A 19,781-nucleotide genomic window follows, 5' to 3' on the forward strand; every position below is an offset into this window, starting at 1 on the left:
TGACCGATCTTATCGTAACCGCCTCAAACACCGCGGCCATCGATGGGGTAATAAGCAAAGGTGGAAGCCGGAAAAGGGACCGAACTTACCTAGTCATGCTCTCTTCTCTACGGTATGATCTTACAGGCACGTAACAGGCCAGCTGGCGAGGTACTTTGTAGATAGATAGCTCGCCATCACATTCACCCTTGGCCTCCCCAAATCGCGTCAGTTAGAGGTCATTGCGTGGGGGAACAAGCAAGACAGAGAAAAAAAAAAGCCCAAGTCATCTGGACAGATTGTATTGGCTGAAATGATGCATCAATCTCGTCTGTATTTTAGATTGATTGCGAGATAAGGCGAACCCTTTTTTTCTTCTTTGTCTTCGTCCGCTTCGCATGCCGGGCCCCCATCCGCTTATTGTATATTGTATCCGGACAATATCTGTACATCCGTCTACTCTATCTGGCCGCCGTTTGGGTACAGGCGGGAAAATAAGACGGTGCCCACCCTGGTCAACTTGTTTTTGGGGGGGAAAGAATTTGGGGGTTTGCATGGATTACCTTCCCCAATCTCCAAATGTAAAATAGGCACAAGCGGGCCACCACTCCGAGTCTGGAACGGACGATTGATCGCCGAACTGCTAAGTAGACCTGTTCCTGGGGGTTCCCTCTTGGCTTTTTTCCCCTTCGGTCCCGTTTGCATGGTCGCTTTTTTTTCGTTGTCTTTTTTTTTTAATTTTTAATTTTTTTCCCTTCCCTCTACCACAGATTTCTTTTCCTCTTGACAATCTTGATAGAATTTTCTGCAAGTCCATCCCATTAAAAGAGGGATTATCCACAACACCACCTTTAATTCTTGCTGGCTGGATTTTCACAGTGTGCCTTTTTGACTCTCTTTAAACTCGGGTGTGTTGGGACGACTAGTCTAGAGATCGAGGGAGCTGGAAGTTATTACCGAGCATCCAACCCGCGGCTCCATTGGTTGGTAGTCCGATTCGCGTGGATCTGTCCAAGCCATTTCGGCTATCCCGTCCATCCATCCACCTAACAAAGTCCATCCACATATAACAGAAGGGCTTGCTGCTTACTGCAGTTTTTGTGTTTGAGTCTTTCTTTATTTTATTTTTTTTTATTTTTTATTTTCTTGTATTCTGGTCCCTGGAATCGGTCACGTTCTTTTGTGTTCGTCTTGCAGCTCGAACACGCAAGCAGCTCGCGCGGTGGGAGACACTTCCCTGTTACGGAGCCGGATCTTGCATTCGTGTTGCATCCGATCGAAAAACCCAGCTTGCGCCACCACGAAGGGGAAACGGACTGTGGAGGGAACAAGGGGGGAAAATAAGGAGAATAAATCCCCTGGCGTACACGGGAGATTGAACAAGGAATTAGCAGATGGAATCGAAACCGACAGCATCACAGGCGTCATTATCATCATCAGCAGCAGCAGCAGCAGCAACAACGACAACAACAGCAACAAACAGCACAACAAAATGTGGCCCTTGTCCTCCCGACCGTCCGACTCGGCCGTGGTAGGCGACGTCAAGGTGGCGCTTCCCCCGCCTCTGGGCGCGCTGGACCTGCGTGACAGGCGATTCCAAATAGGCTCTGTGCGCAGCGCCAGCTACCCGAGCAGCAACCCCGGAGAGCTCAGCAGCGGCAGTCAAACCAGCAAGCTCGCCCTGCATGTGTCAGCTTCTGGCGGCGGCGCGACTGATGAGGCCGGCCAGCAGCAGCAGCAGCAACAACAACAACAGCAACCACCCTCGGCAGGATCCTTAAAATACATACTAGAACACCCACAGCATGCATCGTCTGCACCGTCATTATTAAAACACTCACACTCGTCATCTTCCTCGTCATCATTATCCCTACCACTCGACAGCAATAAAACGGGCGTCGCATGTAAAGACAACGGTGAGGGGAGTTCCCGTGGACCGACGCCGTCGCCGTCAATTGGAGACCTGCAACTTTCGTCCAAAAACTCATTAAGAAACCTTCAATCTCAATCGTCTGCACAGTCGACGTCAGCCCCAACCTCGACTTTGGCAACGACGAAACCCCAGGAGCGACCGAAATCCAGAAAGGAGGATCGCCGACTCAACAAGCTCCGCCGCCGCGCCAGGACGATGGAGCCGCCGGTGCTCTCCTTTTACGGCGCACAGCCGGTGCCGCTGCAGTCGCGGTTCGCCACCATCAAGCGTCGGCTGATTGCCGGTCGCGAGAAGGAGGTGGCGGCCAGCTGGGCGCGGCTCATCGTGGCACTGAATGCCGAAATGGCGGCGATCCGGGAGACGTCGTCGTCGCTGGAGCTGATGGGTGCGATCGACTACGCGGACATTGAGGACCCGGCCCGCATCGCCGAGTTTAGCAAACTGCTCAAGCGCTTCGGGGTGGGGGTGGTGCGCGGGGTGGTGCCGCCGCGCGACGCCGAGGCCTGGGTGGAGGAGACGAGGCGGTACCTCGAGACCAAGCACGACATCAAGCCGCCGCCGCCGCAGGACCCGACCTGCTTCGACTTTTTCTGGACGCCGGCGCAGATCAGGGCCAGGGCGCACCCGCACGTCCTCCGCGCCATGAAGTTCGCCATGGGTCTGTGGGATTCGACCGAGGAGGATCGCATGGCCACCCGGTTCCCCATCACCTATGCCGATCGCATCCGCATCCACGTCAACTCCAACGCCGCCCCCGCACCTTTGGCCCAAGGCGAGCAGAGTCCCGAGATGACAGCCGCGGCAGCCACGGCATCTGTACCTGCACCCACCCCCGCACCAGCACCCGCACCAGCACCCGTCGCCACCGCACCCGAATCCTTCGAGCAAGCTGCACCGTCAGCCCCGGCATCCTCGCTACCATCACCAACCACGGCGGCTGCTGCGGCCGACACTGCTGCAGCCGAAAACTCGGGTACCATCATCGCGCAGGTGGACGGCGGGTCGCTCGAGCGCTGGGAGCCCGACGGGTACGGGCGCAGCGGGACGTACGACTCCATCTTTCGCGGCGACTGGGAGGACTACGACCCCTGGGACGCGGCGGGGCGCATCAGCGCGACGCCCGACCTGTACAACGGCGCGGGGGCGTGCAGCATCTTTCGCATGTTCCAGGGCCTCGTGGCGCTGACGCAGGTGCAGCCGGGCATGATCCGGCTGCTGCCGTCGCCCAAGCTGGTCACGGCCTACTTTTTGCTGCGGCCCTTCTTCTCGCCCAAGAAGCCGGCCCCGGAGGGCGCGGAGCGCCAAGGGCCAGAGTGGGAGGCGTTCCTGCACCCGGACAACTGGGAGCTGGACGAGGAGCAAAACACAATCATCCACGGCGCGGTGCCGGGCCACGCGCAGCGCGTCACGGAGCTGTGGCACCCGCACCTCGACCTCAAGCGGACGCTGGTCACGCCGCCGGACCTGCAGGCGGGCGATTATATCATCTGGCACTGCGAGACGGCCTACACCATCACGTCGTCATCGCCGCCGTCCACCACCACCACCACCACCACCACGACAGCCGCAACCGCCGAGCCCAGTACCCCCGTCCCCAAGGCCGCCAACACCGACGGGCCCCGCCACGAGCGCTTCATGGTGTACGCGCCCGCCTGCCCGCTGACCCAGACCAACGCGCTGTACATGGCGCGGCAGCGCAAGAACTTTCTCCGCGGCCACCCGGGCCCGGACTTTGACAGCACGGGCACGGGGCTGGGCACCGAGGCGCCGCACGTGGGCAGGCTCGGCGAGAAGGAGATCCGCGAGGTCGGCGGCGAGGAGGGGTTGAGGGCCATGGGGCTCGCGCCCTGGAGCGCGGGGATCGGCGGCGGCCAGAGCGACGACGGGTCGTCGACCGAGGAGGGGGCCGGCAAGGCCGACAAGATGGACGTCGACGGCGAGAGGCCGGCCGAGGCCGACGGTTCAAAGATGGACGTCGACGAAAAGGCGCCGGAGCTGCCCCTGTCGGCGGCCGAGGTCGAGCTGGTCAGGCTGGCCAACATCATCCTCTTCCCCGACAAGTACGAGTTTTACATGGCGACGCGCAACAGCTCGCCCGACGGGAGGGAGAGGGAGGCTTCTTGAAGGGGAAGGGAGAGTGTAATGATGTGCATTGGATATACAAGGTGGCGCGCGCATTTATTTCTTTGGTTTCGATTGCTCATTTGCTCTTTGGGGTCACCATCTTTTGTGTAAAGCTCTGGGGTTCTTTTTTTTTCTTTTTTTTTTTTTTTTGTTCCCGTTCTGTCTTTCTCGGTCTTGTTGCGCTGTATATATACATGTCAGTTTTGTCTCGAAATTGGCCACGACAACGTTTGACGCTTAGCCCGTCCGACATCGTATCCCATGACCCTCCCATAATTGTGTTGGTTTTTTTGGAGGCTAGAAAGCCTTTGCAGAGTATGCATCCGTCGCATGTGTCCAGCAAGCACGGCGCAGTGAGGTCCGCGTAGGACTTGACGACATATTAGACCCCTCAGCCCACGATCCAAAGCCAACAAAACAGGGCCTGTTGTAGTGAATACAAACCGCATTTTTTTGGTCTACAAATTAACCCACAGTTTACCATTTCGGGTTATTTTGGGAGGGCATCAAGTCGCGCCGGGAGGTACAAGCCCGAATCGTAGGCGTAGGCTTTCGTTTCTGATTCGCTCACATGCGTGGTACGGTAACCGCCCCAGGGATGACCAGTTTTTTCGCGGCCTGTTTTGCAAGACACAGCGTAATGAAATGTCGGTAGTCAAAAAAGAGAAATGGAGCTCTCACCCATCACCGCCACGCAGCGAGTCAATCTGTAACAAGGTCTTCCCGAAAACCTTGTTCCCCGCCGGGTCCACCGCTAAACCAGCTGCTCGTAGATCCAGTCCTGCAGGTCGGGGACAGGCGGCCAGGAGATAAACGGCGGAGCCTAGAACGCTGTTGCTCGTGTCATGGCCGGTCTGGTACGGCGCAAACAAGGCGCCACAAATTTCCGAGCCCTTGAACCCCTACTTTTATTTGCCCTTGGACATGAGGACTATATTTCTTTACGTGACAAAAAAAAAGAGGCTGTCACGGTAGGTGCAGGTGGTCATGGGTATTTGTGGTGGTTCTGTTGACCGCCGCTTGATGTCGTCTGCCTTGCAAAAAGTCCCAGGCCCGCCCTGGGGATTCTTTGACAAAGACGTTGAGGGTAACCGTGTTAAGGTCCTCGAGGGTCGTACACAAGTCTTTCCCGCCGTGGCAGTGTCGGTACTCAGACATGTCACATGTGTCTTGTTTGGCGGTGGAATGAGTAGACGTCGATAGTTGAAATGCCAGGGTTTACATGCAATTCTTCACACTGCATAGTTATACATACCATTTACACATCTTGTTCACCGACTGCAAAAACCAGACGCGGTACTGTAAGCTCGCTGCCGCATCCTGTTGCGTTGAGTATCTTGCTTTGTACCGCAGGAGTGGTCTAGGTTGTGGGTCTTTGGCTGCCCTTGACTACCTTGTCTAGTATAGTAGCCTTGACTCGCACGCCCCCTGAAAAGTGCAAGTGTCCGGAATGCAGTACAAAACTACAACATCAGTTTACCCTGTAATTATTAGGCGGTCAAGTTTTTAAAGATTCGTTTGTACGGAAGATCACCCATACTAGGTATTAGGTGTGCTTTGTATGCCTTACAAGGTGCAGTATGCTTATACCAGAAGACCCCATGTTTGACTGGCCTTTGGGAGAGATGCTGACTCCTTCGTATAACCAGGTTGAGTTGCTTCCCAACGTCGGGTAGCTTAGCAATTCGTATTGTGGGGGTCGATGAATTTGTAAATAATAGCCGAAGTTGGCAGGTTTTTAAGGGGGTTCCAACTTTTTGCAACGGTTAGATTATAGATCGATCTATCTGACATGTTCGGTATAGTGTCTGTTAGGTAGCAATGTACAACTACCCTAATCCCAAATACAACTATAGACGAGTTGGAACACGTGGATTCGTGACCCTTATTCTTTTATGGAGCTGAGTTTATCAAGATTGGTGTTAGTGCTTCCGGCAGTACTATTAGGCGCATAATCCCGAAAGAAACGCGCCCCCATCAAATGATTCAACGAGAGATTCCAGTGTGGATAATTCCCCTTGATCAAGTCCTCGCTTTGATTTATTTAAACACCATGACTTTGAACAAACTTTTCTCGGGTTAGAGTTTTAAGTTTTAACTCTTTTGGAATTCATTTCATGTTTGTGATAGCCTTTTCGGCAATATTCCGATATTCAAAATGCCAATCTCTACAAGCTGTTCTCAAGGGCGAGCCTTGGACATCGAGTCGTTACTGTCTAAACGTATACGAAGATGGCAACCTGGGGCCAGTAAGAAGCCACCCAACTTGAACTTTGTTACATTCGCCAGACAGATATGCTAACTACCTAGTCTCTCAGTCCGTCGGTTGATTCCACTGGGAAGTAAACCGGGAATGATCTCTCTTGTCCCCGGTAAGACTCGGAGTAGATCAGTAGATCCAGATTGGGCATCAAAGTTTATTCGTTCGGCGGGAACTAATGTCACCACTGGTAACACTTAGGAATACCTCACCCGTCAACCTTTCCGTTTGCAAATCTTTCATTTACCGTCAGGAATCCTTCCGGAGGGCCAGACGAAACCATTAAGTTGGATCAGAAGCTGGTATCGGACGCTTTCCAGTACGATCTTGCAGGTGGCAACGCGCAACTGATTGACGTACATTTTCCCGTCTCTCACTTTTGTTCCTTATCCCAGATGGTACCTCCCAAGCTGACGTTTTATTTCCTGCCAACTTCATTTGCCATGGCAGTGGTTCCTCGAGCTACAAGAGCGTGTTCACGGGTTTTCAGGGGGGCACGATTGGTCATGTTGCGTCGGCAACGGAAGCCAGGATCTCATCTTCAAGGCCTTTCAGGTTTTTACAGATCCAGAAGATGCTGTCATAATTAAATCGTAAGTCAAATCCTGTTTTCTCGTTAACAAGACAATGGCGATTTTATGGCGGATGATTCTGCTTCCTACATATACTAAAGAAAAAAAATACTTTTACCCACAGACCATCTTACGCGTAAGTTAGCCCCCAGCACTCCACGCCAAACACATTTAAGAACAGACGAACATGACGGGCAAGAAAAGCTTGGCATGGCATGGAATAATTCTTTTTGTTCTAACTAACTTGTTTCCAGCGGGGTGGTTGGCTTCCTTGGAGCCGAAAACCACAAACTTATCGAAATCCCGACGGACGCAGACGGCATCATCCCCGCGGAACTGGAGGAGATCCTCTCCAGCTGGCCGCCAGGGCGTCCCCGCCCCAAGGTTCTATACACCTCGCCGACAGGATCCAACCCGACCGGAGCAACCTGCCCGGAGTCGCGAAAGATTGAGATGTACGTTTTTTTTTTTTTTTTTTTTTTTTACGATCAAGGGTCCTCTGCCATGTGTCATTGCGGATACCGTGCTGTGTGTGGGGTGGGGAGGAAACCCCCTGATTCATGTCGAATAACTGACCGGGAACATGGATTGGCTCCTCTTTCCCATCCCAATCTTAGACTCTTGCTGGCACAGCGATTCGATTTTGTCATATTCGAGGATAATGCCTACTACTACCTCAACTACGACCTGGACCCGCCCAGCATGGCGCGAAACTATCTCGGGTTGGAGGCAGAGGTCACAGGAGCCTCTGGCCGCGTTGTGCGGTTCGACTCGCTGAGCAAGGTTGTCAGCTCGGGCATGCGAATTGGTTTCCTCACTGGGTCGCGGCAGGTGGTACAGCTCGTGACCAGGTTAACCGAGAACACCAAGTAAGTCTTTTTTTTTTCTTGTATATCCTTCATGCACCCCCTATAGACCCACCCAATCTTTGTCTTGACCGCACAACGGCTAAACGAATACCCCCTCAGTCTCCAACCCTGCACCACCACGCAGGTCCTCGCCCTCGCCCTGTTCCGGCACTGGGGCCACGACGGCTTCCTGGCGCACGGGCAGGCCGTCGCCGCCCTGTACCGTCGACGGCGCGATCTGTTTTGCGAGGCCGCCCGCAAGCACCTCGGCGCGCTGGCCTCGTGGCACGCCCCGGCCGCGGGCATGTTTGTGTGGATGAAGCTGCGGCTGCCGCGCGGCAAGATGGAGGACAGCTTCGAGCTGATGGAGCAAGGCGCGCTGCAGAACCGGGTGCTGGCCCTGCCGGGCGCTGCGTTTTTTGTGCAGGGTGCCCAGACGAGCCATGTGCGCATCAGCTTTAGCTTGATCCCCGAGGACCAGATCGACGAGGCGTGCGCGCGTCTGGCGAATCTGGTGAGGTGGGCTTGGGAAAAGGCCGGGGATGATGAAGGGGCAAGTGATAGCTCCTCATCCTCATAGTGTAGATTGTATATGCAAAAGTGCTTGTCCTTTTTTGGATTTAAAGTAGGCTGATTTGCACGGGATTGGACAAAGTTCAAGTCGTACTGCCTTGCCGCAGTTTTGGTCTCGGCCCCATTGGCATTGTAACCATCATAAAAAAAAAATAGAATAAAAAAAAAGGTTAAACCAAGTCCTCCATTTGCAGTGTTAGTCCCTGAGCTGCCTAAACCTTTGCTTGGGCTAGTCTTCCAGTCTTTCAACGCTTTTACTGACTTGGCATAATTGCGACAGCTTCGCGACAAAAGCTAGCCAGCCTCATTACATCACATATCTAAAGTACTTGTTCTCCTTGTCTGTAAGATCCTTGAACGCCAATCTGTCACGCTCCTCCTGGTCTTCTGGCAGCTGCGCGCGCATCTTGTTCTCTCGTCGGAGTACGAAATAAAGCGCCGAGGCCGAGGTAATCACAATACAGTAGCTGGTGACGGTTAGCTGGACAACCCAAAGGCTCCTCGTCACACTTGAACGCCAGAGGGTACGACTCTTACCAGACAATTAACCCAATCCATAGCTCGGGATAGTGCTCTCTCCTGCTCTGACTCCTGACCATCAGCGGACCGACAATGTTGCCGACGCAGTACGCCACAAACACTGCCGCCGCGACGAAGCTCTTCTTGGTCTCGCCTGCAACGTTGCCCGCTCCAAGAGCGACCGTCAGGCTCACGGCTGGCCCAAAGAAGCCAATGAGCGAGTAGCCGACCACGGGAGCGACGGGCCTACTGTTGACGCCGCCCCAGTCCGACTTCCAAATGGTGACGAAGCCGGCGACGACGGGTAGACAGCAGGCGATCAGGAGCGGGATGCGGATGTTGGGGGTGCGCGCCGAGAACCAGCCGGTGAGGAGAATGCCGACGGCGCTGATCAGGCCGAGAGGAAACTGGAAGAGTATGCTGTCTAGGGCAGAGTAGCCAAAGGTAGAGACGATCAAGGGGCCGAAACCAGAGACTGCACCGTTGACGGTATATCTGTGGTTGAACGACATCAAACAAGGAGGTGGAAAACAATCAGCAACAAGTCAATGGGGGAGAGAAAGGGATGACCATCCGGGTCGATCCCACTTACGCGGCTGCCATAATGACAAAAACGAGCCAGACCTTGATGTCGCAAAGAGCCTCCACGACCTGCCCCATCTTAATCTCATGCACGTCGCGCCTCACTCCCGTCTGGCCTGCCCGGAGCCTCTCCAGAGCAGCGACTCGCTCTTCCGGAGTGAGGAACCATGCGTCAAGCGGGGAGTTGGGCAGGAAAACACACCATATGCCAAACAAAAAGGTCAGGGCGCCGGCGAGCACATAAATGTATTGCCATGAAGTCAGAGCACCACCGCGGATCTGGGAAAATGCGTAGTTCAGGGCGCCACCTATAACGATGAACCATCCGGTGGCAGACAGCCAGCAGCTTTGGCGAAGGGCCTGCTCGGACTGCGTATAGAAGCCGCTCACGGTGGTCACAAAGGCGGTCGGGATAATGGCCTCGGTGAAACCAAGGAAGAACCTCTGGACCAGGAGACCCTGCCAGGTCGTGACGCCCGCGGTGGCGGCGCATATCACGGCCCAGACCATGACGACCGACGGGAGTACATGACGGGTCCGGAAGCGCTGGAGCGTGTATATCATGGGGTAGGAGCCGACGAGCTGGCCAAAGTAGAATATGGACGTGGCCCAGCTCAAGCGGGTGGTGTCTGCCGTACCGGTGGCCGGGTCTACAACCGAGAGGCGCAGGTCCGAGGTCATGCCAAAGAGGGCAGCGCTGCCGAGAATGGCTTTGTCGTAGTAGACGAGACCATAGCCTGCGACCAGGGATCTATGAGAACTTTGCAGTGGTGGCCAGGCAGCAGAGCAGCACACTCACCAATGACCATGGCGGGCATGAGAAAGAGGTCGATCTTCCTCAGTGCCCTTTTCGCCACCTCTGGATCGATGGGTTGCGCAGACTCGACAATGTAGCCGCTGGGGTCCATCTCATTTGCATTCGAGTCATAATTGCTGCCTTGTGCAGCTTGGAGGTTGCGCGGAGCCATTCTAACATGGACTAGCTAGATTGACGCGAATTTTTGGCCGACATAAAAATCTCTTCATCTTTTGTTCTGACAGCGACAGCAAAAGTTTGGCGTTTTTGGCGATTGAGACATTTAAATTTGCCCAGCAAAAGCGCTGTATGCCAACCAACCTAAACGAACAGAGTAGCAATGCCCCGCACCTGTACCCATCGTGAATGGTTAATGTCGGCGTCATGACAAGCTCATCAGGTTGCTGGGCTTGTCTCAAAGAGCAAAGATTGTTATTGCCTTTGTATAGGTAGGTATCAGGGACGCACAGTCGGCCGGTAAAGAGATTGCTTTTCGAGAATATTGTGATCTTTCACAAAGTGGATCTACGAGCGAGTCAATCCAAAGACCTGGTTTGTACGGTTAGCTCAGTTGCTCAGGTACTCGAATTCAATTCAGGGTAGGTACTGAAGCCTCCAAGTCTTGAATTTTATGGCACGTGATTTACCCCACCAATACTAGCACCGACGGCGGCCCAGCTAGCTCTGTGTTTCTGTGCTTGTACTCACTCGAACGGACGGACGAGTTTTTGGCGTTCGCCACATAATCGACAGGAAAAGGGTTCCAGCTCTGGACACGCAAATATGTTTATGGGATATACGGAAAATCCTTTTAAATTCTACCTTACCACCAAGTAAGAATACATCCCAGCGATATCCCCTGGATTCAATGCGCAGCGAGGCCACCGATCAACCGTAATGGAGGCAACCAAAAGAATCCATGTCCGAGCCCGCCAATCCTGAGCAGCCTTACCCCAGAGATCGGCCTCCAAAACATGGCCGTTAGCGTCAAGTTGGTTCAATTTTCTGCCCTGCTGCCTAGCCATCCGACCCCAGTTAAACATCCGAACGTTTGCCGCACGGTAGTCGACCATTTTGAGTCACCACCGATAATGTTGGTAAGGCTGCCGCTTGACTGTGCTGCCAAGAACCAGACCAAGACCAAAGTAGACGAACAAAGAACGTATGTGCTGGACGCGCATTGCATCAAGTGTATGCAGGATGAGCAGGCAGGCAGTCAGGCAGCCGGCCGGCCAGCCAGCAGAGCCGTCTTGATTCTGTGACGAGTCTGCATTATCATGTTGCGGTTGCCTGATATCGTCTTTGCTCGTTGTGAACGAATATAAATATGTGCCCTGCTTGTCAGGCGGCCAGAGTTACACCACCATCTGTTGCCCATACCAGCTCTGCTTATCTACTGCGTGCTCTTTCAGACTCAGAGCACTTCAAGAGACGCTCCTTTGCTACTGTTACTATTACTGTTGCTGTTATCTTCAAGCGAAGCATCATGGCTAGGGCAACCAACGGCCGCAGGAGTCGGCACTCCAAAACCACCAATGGTACTGCGGCCTGCAAATGCGCCAAGTCCCGCAAGGTTGGTGGAAAGCGTAGCAAAAAGGTGGTTGACGAGGATTCGACTTCAGAGTCCGAGGAGGAGGAAGATTCTGCCTCCGAGAGTGCCACCGAAGATGAGACTGAGGATGAAGAGGCCGAAGACCAGTCCTCTGAGGAGGTCACGGATCAAGAGGCAGACCGCAAAAAGAGCAATTCTAAAAGGTCCAAAAAGTCAAAAAAGTCCAAGAAGAAACTCGCACCTCGCGGTTCCCTCGCCACCCCCAAGAACATCTACCGCTCGCTCAAGGACAGCGACGGCAACTGGACTTGGGTGGACAAGTATCCCAAGGCAAGTCAACCCTAATTTCACAGAGCAGCAGGTCCCCCGTCTTACATTTTCCGTTTTATTAACATGCAAAACTCAAACCCACAGCACGTCCCAGAGCCTGCAGAGAACGACGAGACGGGCCAGTACGCTGTGCTGGTGCGCAACGTCAAGTCCAACGATGCCCGCAAGAAGCTCGAGGCGCACTCCATTGTGATCCAGTCTCCTCACCTGAAAAAGGCCCTGGCCGAGATCCTGGCCGACTACCCAGGCGTGGCCATCGAGCTGGACCGGCTCGAGTTCGAGGCTCCCTTTGTCCCGTTTGTCCACCGCTGGGAAAAGTACAAGGCCTACATCGCCCAGGCCACCAAAGACGCCGAGGCCGACGACAAGGACAAGGACAAAGACACAAAGAACATGAGCGAGCACCTGGCGGTCTTGGACGGGATCCTCCGCTACGAGATTGGTGACAAGATCGCCGCCTTTGAGGACTACATCCGCCACGGCGTCATCAAGTTCTCGGACCTGTGGATGATCTTCCAGCCCGGCGACGTGGCCGTCACCAGCACGCAGACGCTGGCCATGGAGGTGGTCGAGACCGAGTACATGGAGAACCAGTGCGGCAAGTTCCTGCGCGTGCGCGGCGAGTGCGTCGACTTTTCCGGCACCGAGTTTGGCCGCTCCGACGTGGCCACCGACATACCCGAGTTCCTCGGCACCAAGCCCATCACCGGCCTCAGCGTCAACCCCTTGTCGTTCCACGCCGACCGGGACGCCCTGAGCGCTGCCCTCGTCGCCCGCGGCGCCCGCTTCGAGGAGCTCGCCGGCCACAAGTACCGGCAGTACTCTGGCGCCGCCGTCGGCTGGGACCAGCAGGGCAAGGAGGTCCCGGTCGAGGTCACCGGGCGCGTCGTCGTCGACATTGAGAGCTTCAATCGCTTCTCGCCCTGGACGGCCCCGCGCCGCTACGTCGACGACTGGAACGCCCGAGATTTGGAGCGCCTCGAGGCACACAAGCTGGAGCACGGCCTGAACGAGGACGGGTCCGTCAAGCTGACGCCTTTTCACCAAATGATATGCCACCGCCGCACGCGGGGCTACAGCCTCAAGGCCAAAAAGTGGCTCGACTTTTACGTCGACCGCATCTCCGAGATACGCTGGGACGACGGCGCCTTCGACAAGCTGGTCCTGGACCAGGACCACAAGGAGCTCATCATGGCCTTTACCGAGTCTCAGCTCGACGCCGAGTCCAAGGGCTCCTTTGACGACGTCATCGCCGGCAAAGGCCAGGGAGTCATCTGCCTGCTCTCGGGGCCCCCGGGTGTGGGTAAGACGCTTACGGCCGAGGCCGTGGCCGAGCACCTCCGCGTACCCCTGCACACGCTCAGCTCGGGCGACCTGGGCAGCCGGCCCCACGAGGTCGAGGCCGGCCTGTCGCGGATATTGGAGCTCGTCGCGCGGTGGAACGCCGTGCTGCTGCTCGACGAATGCGACGTCTTCCTCGAGGCCCGGTCGACACACGACCTCGAGCGTAACAAGGTCGTGTCAATCTTCCTGCGGACCCTCGAGTATTTCCAGGGCATCATGTTCATGACCACCAACCGCTGCGACAACATCGACCGAGCCTTCCAGTCCCGCATCCACGTGAGCCTCGAATACCCGGACCTGACCCCCGCCTCGCGCGCCGCCGTCTGGCGCAACTTTTTGGGCGGCAGGATGTCGGTGCCCGAGCGGGATATTGACGACCTCGCCGAGATCGAGCTCAATGGTCGCCAGATAAAGAACGTCCTCAAGACTGCACAGCTACTGGCTAACCGCAAGGGTAGCGCATTGAAGAGCGAGTTCATCCACACGGTTCTCGCAATCGAGAAGAAAAGACCCGGCCAAAAAAACGCCCATTAGTTAGACGAGATGCATTCATGTCTTTCTTTACTCTCTTACTTGTCTGCAGCGCGTTTCTTTCATAGGTCCAGTCAGTAATGAAGTTATCTAGTTCATTCATTTTCACAGCCCTTTGTCAACTGAAGGAATAACTGCTACTGAGGGGAAATCTTCTCACCCATCGGGATATTCCAGTACCTCTTCTCATTTCGCATTTTCGCAACTAGCGTAGGGTCGAATCACGGACAATCCAGGTTTCTTCCGCCTGTCTCGAATATAAAGCCGGTTTCCAATAAACATGGTATCAAGATGCAAAAGTCATGAACATTTGTCGCCGCCCATCACATTCCCTTCCTTGAGATGCAGGTTTGCTAAGGCTAAGCCGTCGCATGTTACAAAAAGTGGATAAAAAAAGGACACATTAAACGCCGTGGCCATACATTAGCATCAAACAAATAATTTCGCGATCTTGCGTCGTAATGTCATCTCCCGTAAAATCCCCACACAACTTCCAGGTTGATACTGGAACGCCGCCGTCACACACCAAACAGAGTCCCTTTCGACAAAAATACAAGCGTACGCCTCCTGCTCCTTAGTCTCATGGCCCCTTGTCTCAATGTGGCATTGGCTTCCAATTGCTCTTGTGGTCGGACACGGAAAGTTTTTTCCCCTTCTTGGCAGACTGCTCGCCCTTTCTCTTGTTTGCCATGACTTTGGGCGACCCTTCGTCCCCGGGCTTGTACTCCTGAGGCTGGAAGTTGGGGTTGTTGAAGTGGATCGTATTCAGCGGGCTGTTCTGCATTGTTGCCGTCTGCAAAGTTTGTTCTTCCTTTGCCACAGGGAAGTCTGAGAATGCATTCGATTGTGCTGTAGGCCAACAATGTGTGCTAAACCGTATTGGGTGCTGTTGTTCTTGGTGCTGCGGTGGGTCATGGTATTGATGCTGGTGCTGGAGATGGTGCGGCACGCCAACGTACGATTGTGGTGGTACTCCGTGGATAGATTGCTGGCGACTTTGCTGAGGAGCATAGGTAATCGAGGAAGCCGGAGACGGAGCTGGTGGTGTCACCTGTTGCGTGTAGGATGTTGGCGACGGGGTCCATGACGCGGCTGGGTCAGGGCGCTGACTGTAAGATGGGACATTCACCAATTCCTGCTGACGCTGACCGCCCTTGGGATTCAAGTCGAACCCCGGGATCATGCTCAGAACATCATAGTTGATGTCGGCAGCATTTGAGTCCATTGCCCATTGGCTCATTTGGTGTATCTCGGGTACTATCTCAGTGGGAACCATGGCGCGATATACCTGCACGTCTACAGGCTGGGGTGGCGGCTTGTAGAGAATGTCATAATGATCAGGGCGGAACAAAAGGTGAATCACAGGGCCCAATGTCGCTTCATCCTGGCCGTTGGCCTCATCCGGGAAACGGTAGACGTTAACCTGCTCGCCGGCACTGCGATCCAGGTATGCAATCTCGAGAACAAACCCAGCCGGCCTCAGTAAGACCTCAACAAGCAAGGTAACTCCCAGGTGATCAATCTCGCGATCAATGGGCTCAATCGTACCGCTGCAGTGATTTTGGACTCCGCCATTGGTGAAGGGCTCGTAATCAGTAGCGTGACCCTTGAGGTACGAGGCAGCCAGCATGCGAAGGTGATAGACAATGGCACTCGAGACCTCGGGTTGGTTGAATCGGGTGTGCAGGTGAGACGAGGCGCCTTCTTGATCCCCTTGGACAAGGAAGTCGCCGATTTCCTTGAGAAGACCCAATGTTTCATCCACCATGTCTTCCCAGATATACGAGCCATATCCACCAACATTGGAGATGTAGTCGTTCAAAGAAGTGATGCGCTCGTGCTCCCCCTTAATCTTAGCCGGAGTCGCTGTCAGGATGAGGGTCTCAAAGTACGCGTAGCCGATAGCTAAGTCGAATGTTAGTTCACATTGCCAATGTTGCTGTTGATAAGAAACGACCCCTGGTGTCTGGGTGCGAGGTAGGGTCCTCACCTCTCCAGCCGCAATTGCCGTCGCCAAGTATGGGACGATAGTGCGAGTATGTGTTTGGGAGAGCCTGAAAACCAAGTCAGCCCCATCCAGTGTTTCAGCGGCACAGCAGGATGCAAAATGGGTGTGGGGGATTCCATCTCGTCTCCAGCCAGCCATCTCTGCTATAGCCTTGCCCCTTTCCCATCATTCCAGTGGATCAAGTCGGGCATGTCGGACTAGCTCACCATAGTCTTCTCCACGTAGACCGGGTCGGCCTTGGCGTATTCTTCGGTTATGGCATGGCTTGGTTGTTTGAAACCGACGAGAGGGCCCTGTTTCGGAGATAAATAAAGATACAAGTCAGCGTTGTCGATCCAACAAGGGTAAGGTATGCGGTGGAAGCTCAAGGGCAATCAATTGACGTGATCAGAACCTAGCTTAGCGAAATGCGGGGAAATCGATAGCAGCGATCTGGATTAGGAGCTTGACGGTCGCCACAAAGCAACGGCCAAGAAACAATTGAGTTTTGAACAACGGTTTTGGAGCGCCATAGACTGGGAGATTCAAAAGAGAGATGTCGAAAAATAGGATGACAAATGCTTACCGTAAGTTGTGGTTGATATTCCCTTGCAGCAGCCTCCTGTGCAGCCAGGTCATCGTTTGCGGCGACGCCTTCGTCCATCTTGGTGATGACCGTCGTCTGCCGCAAAAGACGAGCGGTCGCGAGAAGTTCCGGATCGTTCAGTCGATTACGAATGATGTCGTGGGTTGTGGGCGAGGTGGGCGATGGCAACGAAGACAATATTTGGTGAGAAGATCGCTGCGACTGAGGGAGGCTGTGTCGATTGAGCTGGTGGCTCGGGAGCTGGTAGCTCGAAAAGTCGAAATCACCAACCACCACGGCAGACGAGGTGGGGTTGGTTCTGCTGTAGCGATGACGATCGAGGAGGGCAGCAGCTGCAGCTGCCGTTGCTGGTGTTCTATGGGGAGGTGAAGGAGCCACCCCAGACAGGGTAGCCCCCTCTCTTTGGTCGATGGCTGCCCCACTTGTACCTGGCTCCGGAGCGATGGTGTTCTCGTTTGTGCAAGGTTCCTCCTGCTGAGCTCCAGCTCCTTCACCTCCAGCTCCTTGTCTGCTGACCCGAATCGAGTCGCATCCAAGCGCCGCAAGCAGAAAATGGTTTGGCAACTGTTGCTGTGAATAGTAGGAGAGGTCGGTCTCTTGGTCGGCGCTGAACCCAAACGGGTATGCGAATTGGTCGGCAGGGTTTGGTCGAGGTCGGAACATCGGATCCTTTTCTGCCCTTCTGGTTGCCGTCGCCTTTGTGTGTGTGTGTGTGTGTGTGTGTGTGTGTGGGTTTTACGTATTCTTCAGAGTCTTTGGCGGAGCAACTAAATTGCTTGAAAGTCTAGCACGACTTGTGCTCAGTCTTGACACTTTCTAATCGGATGTCTGTCCTCTTGGCAGGTCTTCGCGATGCTGCTCGTTTCTTTGACTCAAAATGACAACATGTCCTCCCGCACCTACACGGAAGTTCTTTGCAGGTGCGAGGGATCACAATGAAGACGAAAATTTGATAGGAGATGGGTTGAGCGACTCGAACGGGATGCGGTCCGACAGGTTATAAGTGATGTACCAACGTGGCCAGGGTTGGGATCTGGGGCTGGGTCTGGGTCTGGGTCTGGGCCTGGCCTTGGTTGCACATTAACGTGCTACTGGTTCGTGCGGTCAAACACCCTCAGTAGGTCATCAGATATCAGCAAACCGGAGAAAATATCTTCGTGTTCGTTCGCTTAATATGAGTAGGTAGGGAAGAGATCGTGGAGTTGGATTGTCTCCCAGGCCCAGCCGTCTCGAATCGTGGTTGAGGTGGAGCAAAAGATAGTGTGCGAGTCGGGGGGTCAAGCTTGGAATTGTGACGGAGCACGGGATTTGTCTATATGCTTGCACAGTACATACCAAGCGAGATGTTGACCTGTGGTCTTTGCGAAGTCGGCTACGGCGGCTGTGCCGTGTCAAGATGCACGAGAATCTACCAAATAACCTTGCAATATTATACAGTAGTACGGTACGGAGGAATGCCTTGGTCGGAAGATGTGGCTGCAGCAGGATTTCTTCTGAGGAGAATAGTAGCGAATAAGGGGAGAGTAGGATGACTCGAGTGAGTTATGAGGGTGTAGGTGTATTTTCCTTGAATGGCCCTATCTCGGCACACTGAAGAGACAAATTGCAGCAGTTGACTGCCACAGTAATGACTTGATGTGATTGTGAAATAGTGGCAGCATCCACGAGCCGTCTAATATTGCGTGGCAGAGTGATACCGAAAACAGCCAGTTGGTTCTGGCGGTGCTTTGCTGATATGTTGCACCGACCATAAACCTTTGTTTTTATCCTCGTGTGTTTCTCATATCCTTGTGTTCCCATGGCAGGGATTGGGCCAACTGCGGCCGCCCGTCGCCCCCCTGGTGACAGCTCAACTGGGACAAACAGAAGGGATGGTTTGAAGAGACGCTTTACCGAAAACTGGATGGTGCAACACCACTGGTGATGATCTTTGTTGGATTAAAGGCCCGATTTGGGCGTATATGCTGGAATACAAACGGTGTCAATGTCAATGTAGTCCTCCCTAAAAGTGTCGAATCGAATGATGGTATGATAATTTGTACATTTTGTTCAATAGGGCATCACCCCTCTTGAAGCCGCATGGGCAGGAAGACAGTCTGACGGTTTTGGTGATGCCACCACATCCTACTCAATCAAAGCGGTCAGCTCAAACATTGGGCATCTGAAATTTTGGCTGGCGTGAGCTTGGTGGGATGAAAATATTTGGCCAGTATCAAGTACAGACAAGGGCTAAACTGGATGGGCCGGCCATCTTGGCTGGACGGACGGGACGAACAGGTTAGCATGCATCAAAACGGCACCCGTTAAATTCCCTCCCTTCAGGAACCAGGGGTTTATTCTGGTAAAGGTCTCCGGGCGGATAATTCCATGTTCGCCAAAGCCAATTCCGGCGCAGGATGAAATGATGAGTTTGGTGCGAATTAAACTGTGCTCTGGTCTGCAGTCAATTAGAAGATCCCCATTCATCCGGCACCTCGGTGCTGTTTTACGACGCCGTTATCAAATGACCCCCGCATTCCAAGACCAGACGTTAGAGGGCCTACCAGTTGAGATCCCATGCGCGAGATTAGAGACATTTTCTTCTTTCTGTGAACCCTATTAAAGAAAATCCGGCTCGGTTTATAGGTAGGTTACATTGCTATAGATTGACGCATCAGCCAGATTGCAGGCATCAAATCCAGTGAGCATTGATAGGCCCGCGTATTGAGCAAATGCAGCTGCGGCAGCACTGGACTAGGAAACCCTGACAGGTTCCAACAGCCCATTGGACATCGCTGACCTTTACCACCATGTTACTGCGTTACCGAGTTTGGGCAATGCAAGGTCTCGCCATTCATTTGCCCTTGACATCGCAAACCATGGGTCCACTTTGACGGTGGGAGCATCCGACGCCAAGGTAAAATAGCCACTATCGATCGCCGATTAAATTTGCGGTAAGTGATTGATTCCTTGATATGGTTTTGGGTTGGTCCGCAGAAAGGCACAGCAGTGCGAGGAAGTTATTTTGTGGTCGATTTTGTCAAAGTTATTTCGTACCAACAAATTGTCGTTATATTGGTAGATACTGTACCTACGAACAAGGTACATGCTCGATTTTCAGCAGAGATTGTGAGTAAAACGAATAACACAGAGAAAGCGGCCATCTGGATGCCGCCATACCTAGGTAGATCAATGAGACCCCACATTACACTAGCGGCCTTACTAAAGCACTCCGTACTCGCTAATAGCTGCCAGGGCGAGTGAA

At 53.9% G+C, this 19,781-nt stretch overlaps 7 protein-coding genes across 7 annotated transcripts; 4 read left to right on the forward strand and 3 right to left on the reverse strand.

Annotated features, from left to right (window-relative positions):
• Positions 1 to 1,471: 1,471 nt before the first annotated feature.
• MGG_10329 (uncharacterized protein) lies at positions 1,472 to 4,304 on the forward strand (the record flags this gene model as incomplete). The annotated part of the gene is made up of 1 exon (XM_003720440.1): positions 1,472 to 4,304. One exon carries the CDS (start codon positions 1,472 to 1,474, stop codon positions 4,034 to 4,036), a length of 2,565 nt encoding a protein of 854 aa, XP_003720488.1. The 3' UTR covers positions 4,037 to 4,304.
• Positions 4,305 to 6,389: 2,085 nt separating this feature from the next.
• Positions 6,390 to 8,296, forward strand: MGG_14221 (kynurenine/alpha-aminoadipate aminotransferase; the record flags this gene model as incomplete). The annotated part of the gene is made up of 7 exons (XM_003720441.1): positions 6,390 to 6,408; positions 6,498 to 6,652; positions 6,747 to 6,889; positions 6,993 to 7,004; positions 7,123 to 7,323; positions 7,486 to 7,737; positions 7,837 to 8,296. 7 exons carry the CDS (start codon positions 6,390 to 6,392, stop codon positions 8,294 to 8,296), a joined length of 1,242 nt encoding a protein of 413 aa, XP_003720489.1.
• Positions 8,297 to 8,596: 300 nt separating this feature from the next.
• MGG_10328 (allantoate permease) lies at positions 8,597 to 10,358 on the reverse strand (the record flags this gene model as incomplete). The annotated part of the gene is made up of 4 exons (XM_003720442.1): positions 8,597 to 8,756; positions 8,827 to 9,303; positions 9,401 to 10,127; positions 10,190 to 10,358. 4 exons carry the CDS (start codon positions 10,356 to 10,358, stop codon positions 8,597 to 8,599), a joined length of 1,533 nt encoding a protein of 510 aa, XP_003720490.1.
• Positions 10,359 to 10,711: 353 nt separating this feature from the next.
• MGG_17850 (uncharacterized protein) lies at positions 10,712 to 11,259 on the reverse strand (the record flags this gene model as incomplete). Its single annotated transcript, XM_003720443.1, has 2 exons — positions 10,712 to 10,735; positions 11,014 to 11,259. 2 exons carry the CDS (start codon positions 11,257 to 11,259, stop codon positions 10,712 to 10,714), a joined length of 270 nt encoding a protein of 89 aa, XP_003720491.1.
• A 276-nt stretch (positions 11,260 to 11,535) lies between these two features.
• Positions 11,536 to 14,307, forward strand: MGG_10327 (uncharacterized protein). Its single transcript, XM_003720444.1, has 2 exons — positions 11,536 to 12,068; positions 12,153 to 14,307. Exons 1-2 carry the CDS (start codon positions 11,673 to 11,675, stop codon positions 13,944 to 13,946), a joined length of 2,190 nt encoding a protein of 729 aa, XP_003720492.1. The 5' UTR covers positions 11,536 to 11,672; the 3' UTR covers positions 13,947 to 14,307.
• On the reverse strand, positions 14,037 to 17,700 carry MGG_14219 (ubiquitin thioesterase). The gene is made up of 4 exons (XM_003720445.1): positions 16,517 to 17,700; positions 16,158 to 16,244; positions 15,934 to 15,997; positions 14,037 to 15,848 (listed from the first exon to the last, which is right to left on the reverse strand). The coding sequence occupies exons 1-4, from the start codon at positions 17,198 to 17,200 to the stop codon at positions 14,539 to 14,541; spliced, it is 2,145 nt and encodes a 714-aa protein (XP_003720493.1). The 5' UTR covers positions 17,201 to 17,700; the 3' UTR covers positions 14,037 to 14,538.
• MGG_15444 (uncharacterized protein) lies at positions 17,415 to 18,054 on the forward strand (the record flags this gene model as incomplete). The annotated part of the gene is made up of 3 exons (XM_003720446.1): positions 17,415 to 17,457; positions 17,562 to 17,654; positions 17,866 to 18,054. The coding sequence occupies 3 exons, from the start codon at positions 17,415 to 17,417 to the stop codon at positions 18,051 to 18,053; spliced, it is 324 nt and encodes a 107-aa protein (XP_003720494.1). The 3' UTR covers position 18,054.
• Between the last annotated feature and the right edge of the window lie 1,727 nt (positions 18,055 to 19,781).

This window comes from Pyricularia oryzae, chromosome 7 (assembly GCF_000002495.2).
Source record: "Pyricularia oryzae 70-15 chromosome 7, whole genome shotgun sequence".
In the NCBI taxonomy this organism is placed as follows: Eukaryota; Fungi; Ascomycota; class Sordariomycetes; order Magnaporthales; family Pyriculariaceae; genus Pyricularia; species Pyricularia oryzae.

What these genes read in the sequence shown, in the direction of transcription:
- MGG_10327 (XM_003720444.1), top strand. Translation starts at nt 11,673, where the DNA reads ATGGCTAGGGCAACCAACGGCCGCAGGAGTCGGCACTCCAAAACCACC. An exon ending in GGGTGGACAAGTATCCCAAG is followed by an intron (nt 12,069 to 12,152) that starts GCAAGTCAACCC and finishes TCAAACCCACAG; the next exon opens with CACGTCCCAGAGCCTGCAGA.
- MGG_14219 (XM_003720445.1), bottom strand. Translation starts at nt 17,200, where the DNA reads ATGTTCCGACCTCGACCAAACCCTGCCGACCAATTCGCATACCCGTTT. An exon ending in AATATCAACCACAACTTACG is followed by an intron (nt 16,245 to 16,516) that starts GTAAGCATTTGT and finishes TCTCCGAAACAG; the next exon opens with GGCCCTCTCGTCGGTTTCAA. An exon ending in TCTACGTGGAGAAGACTATG is followed by an intron (nt 15,998 to 16,157) that starts GTGAGCTAGTCC and finishes CTTGGTTTTCAG; the next exon opens with GCTCTCCCAAACACATACTC.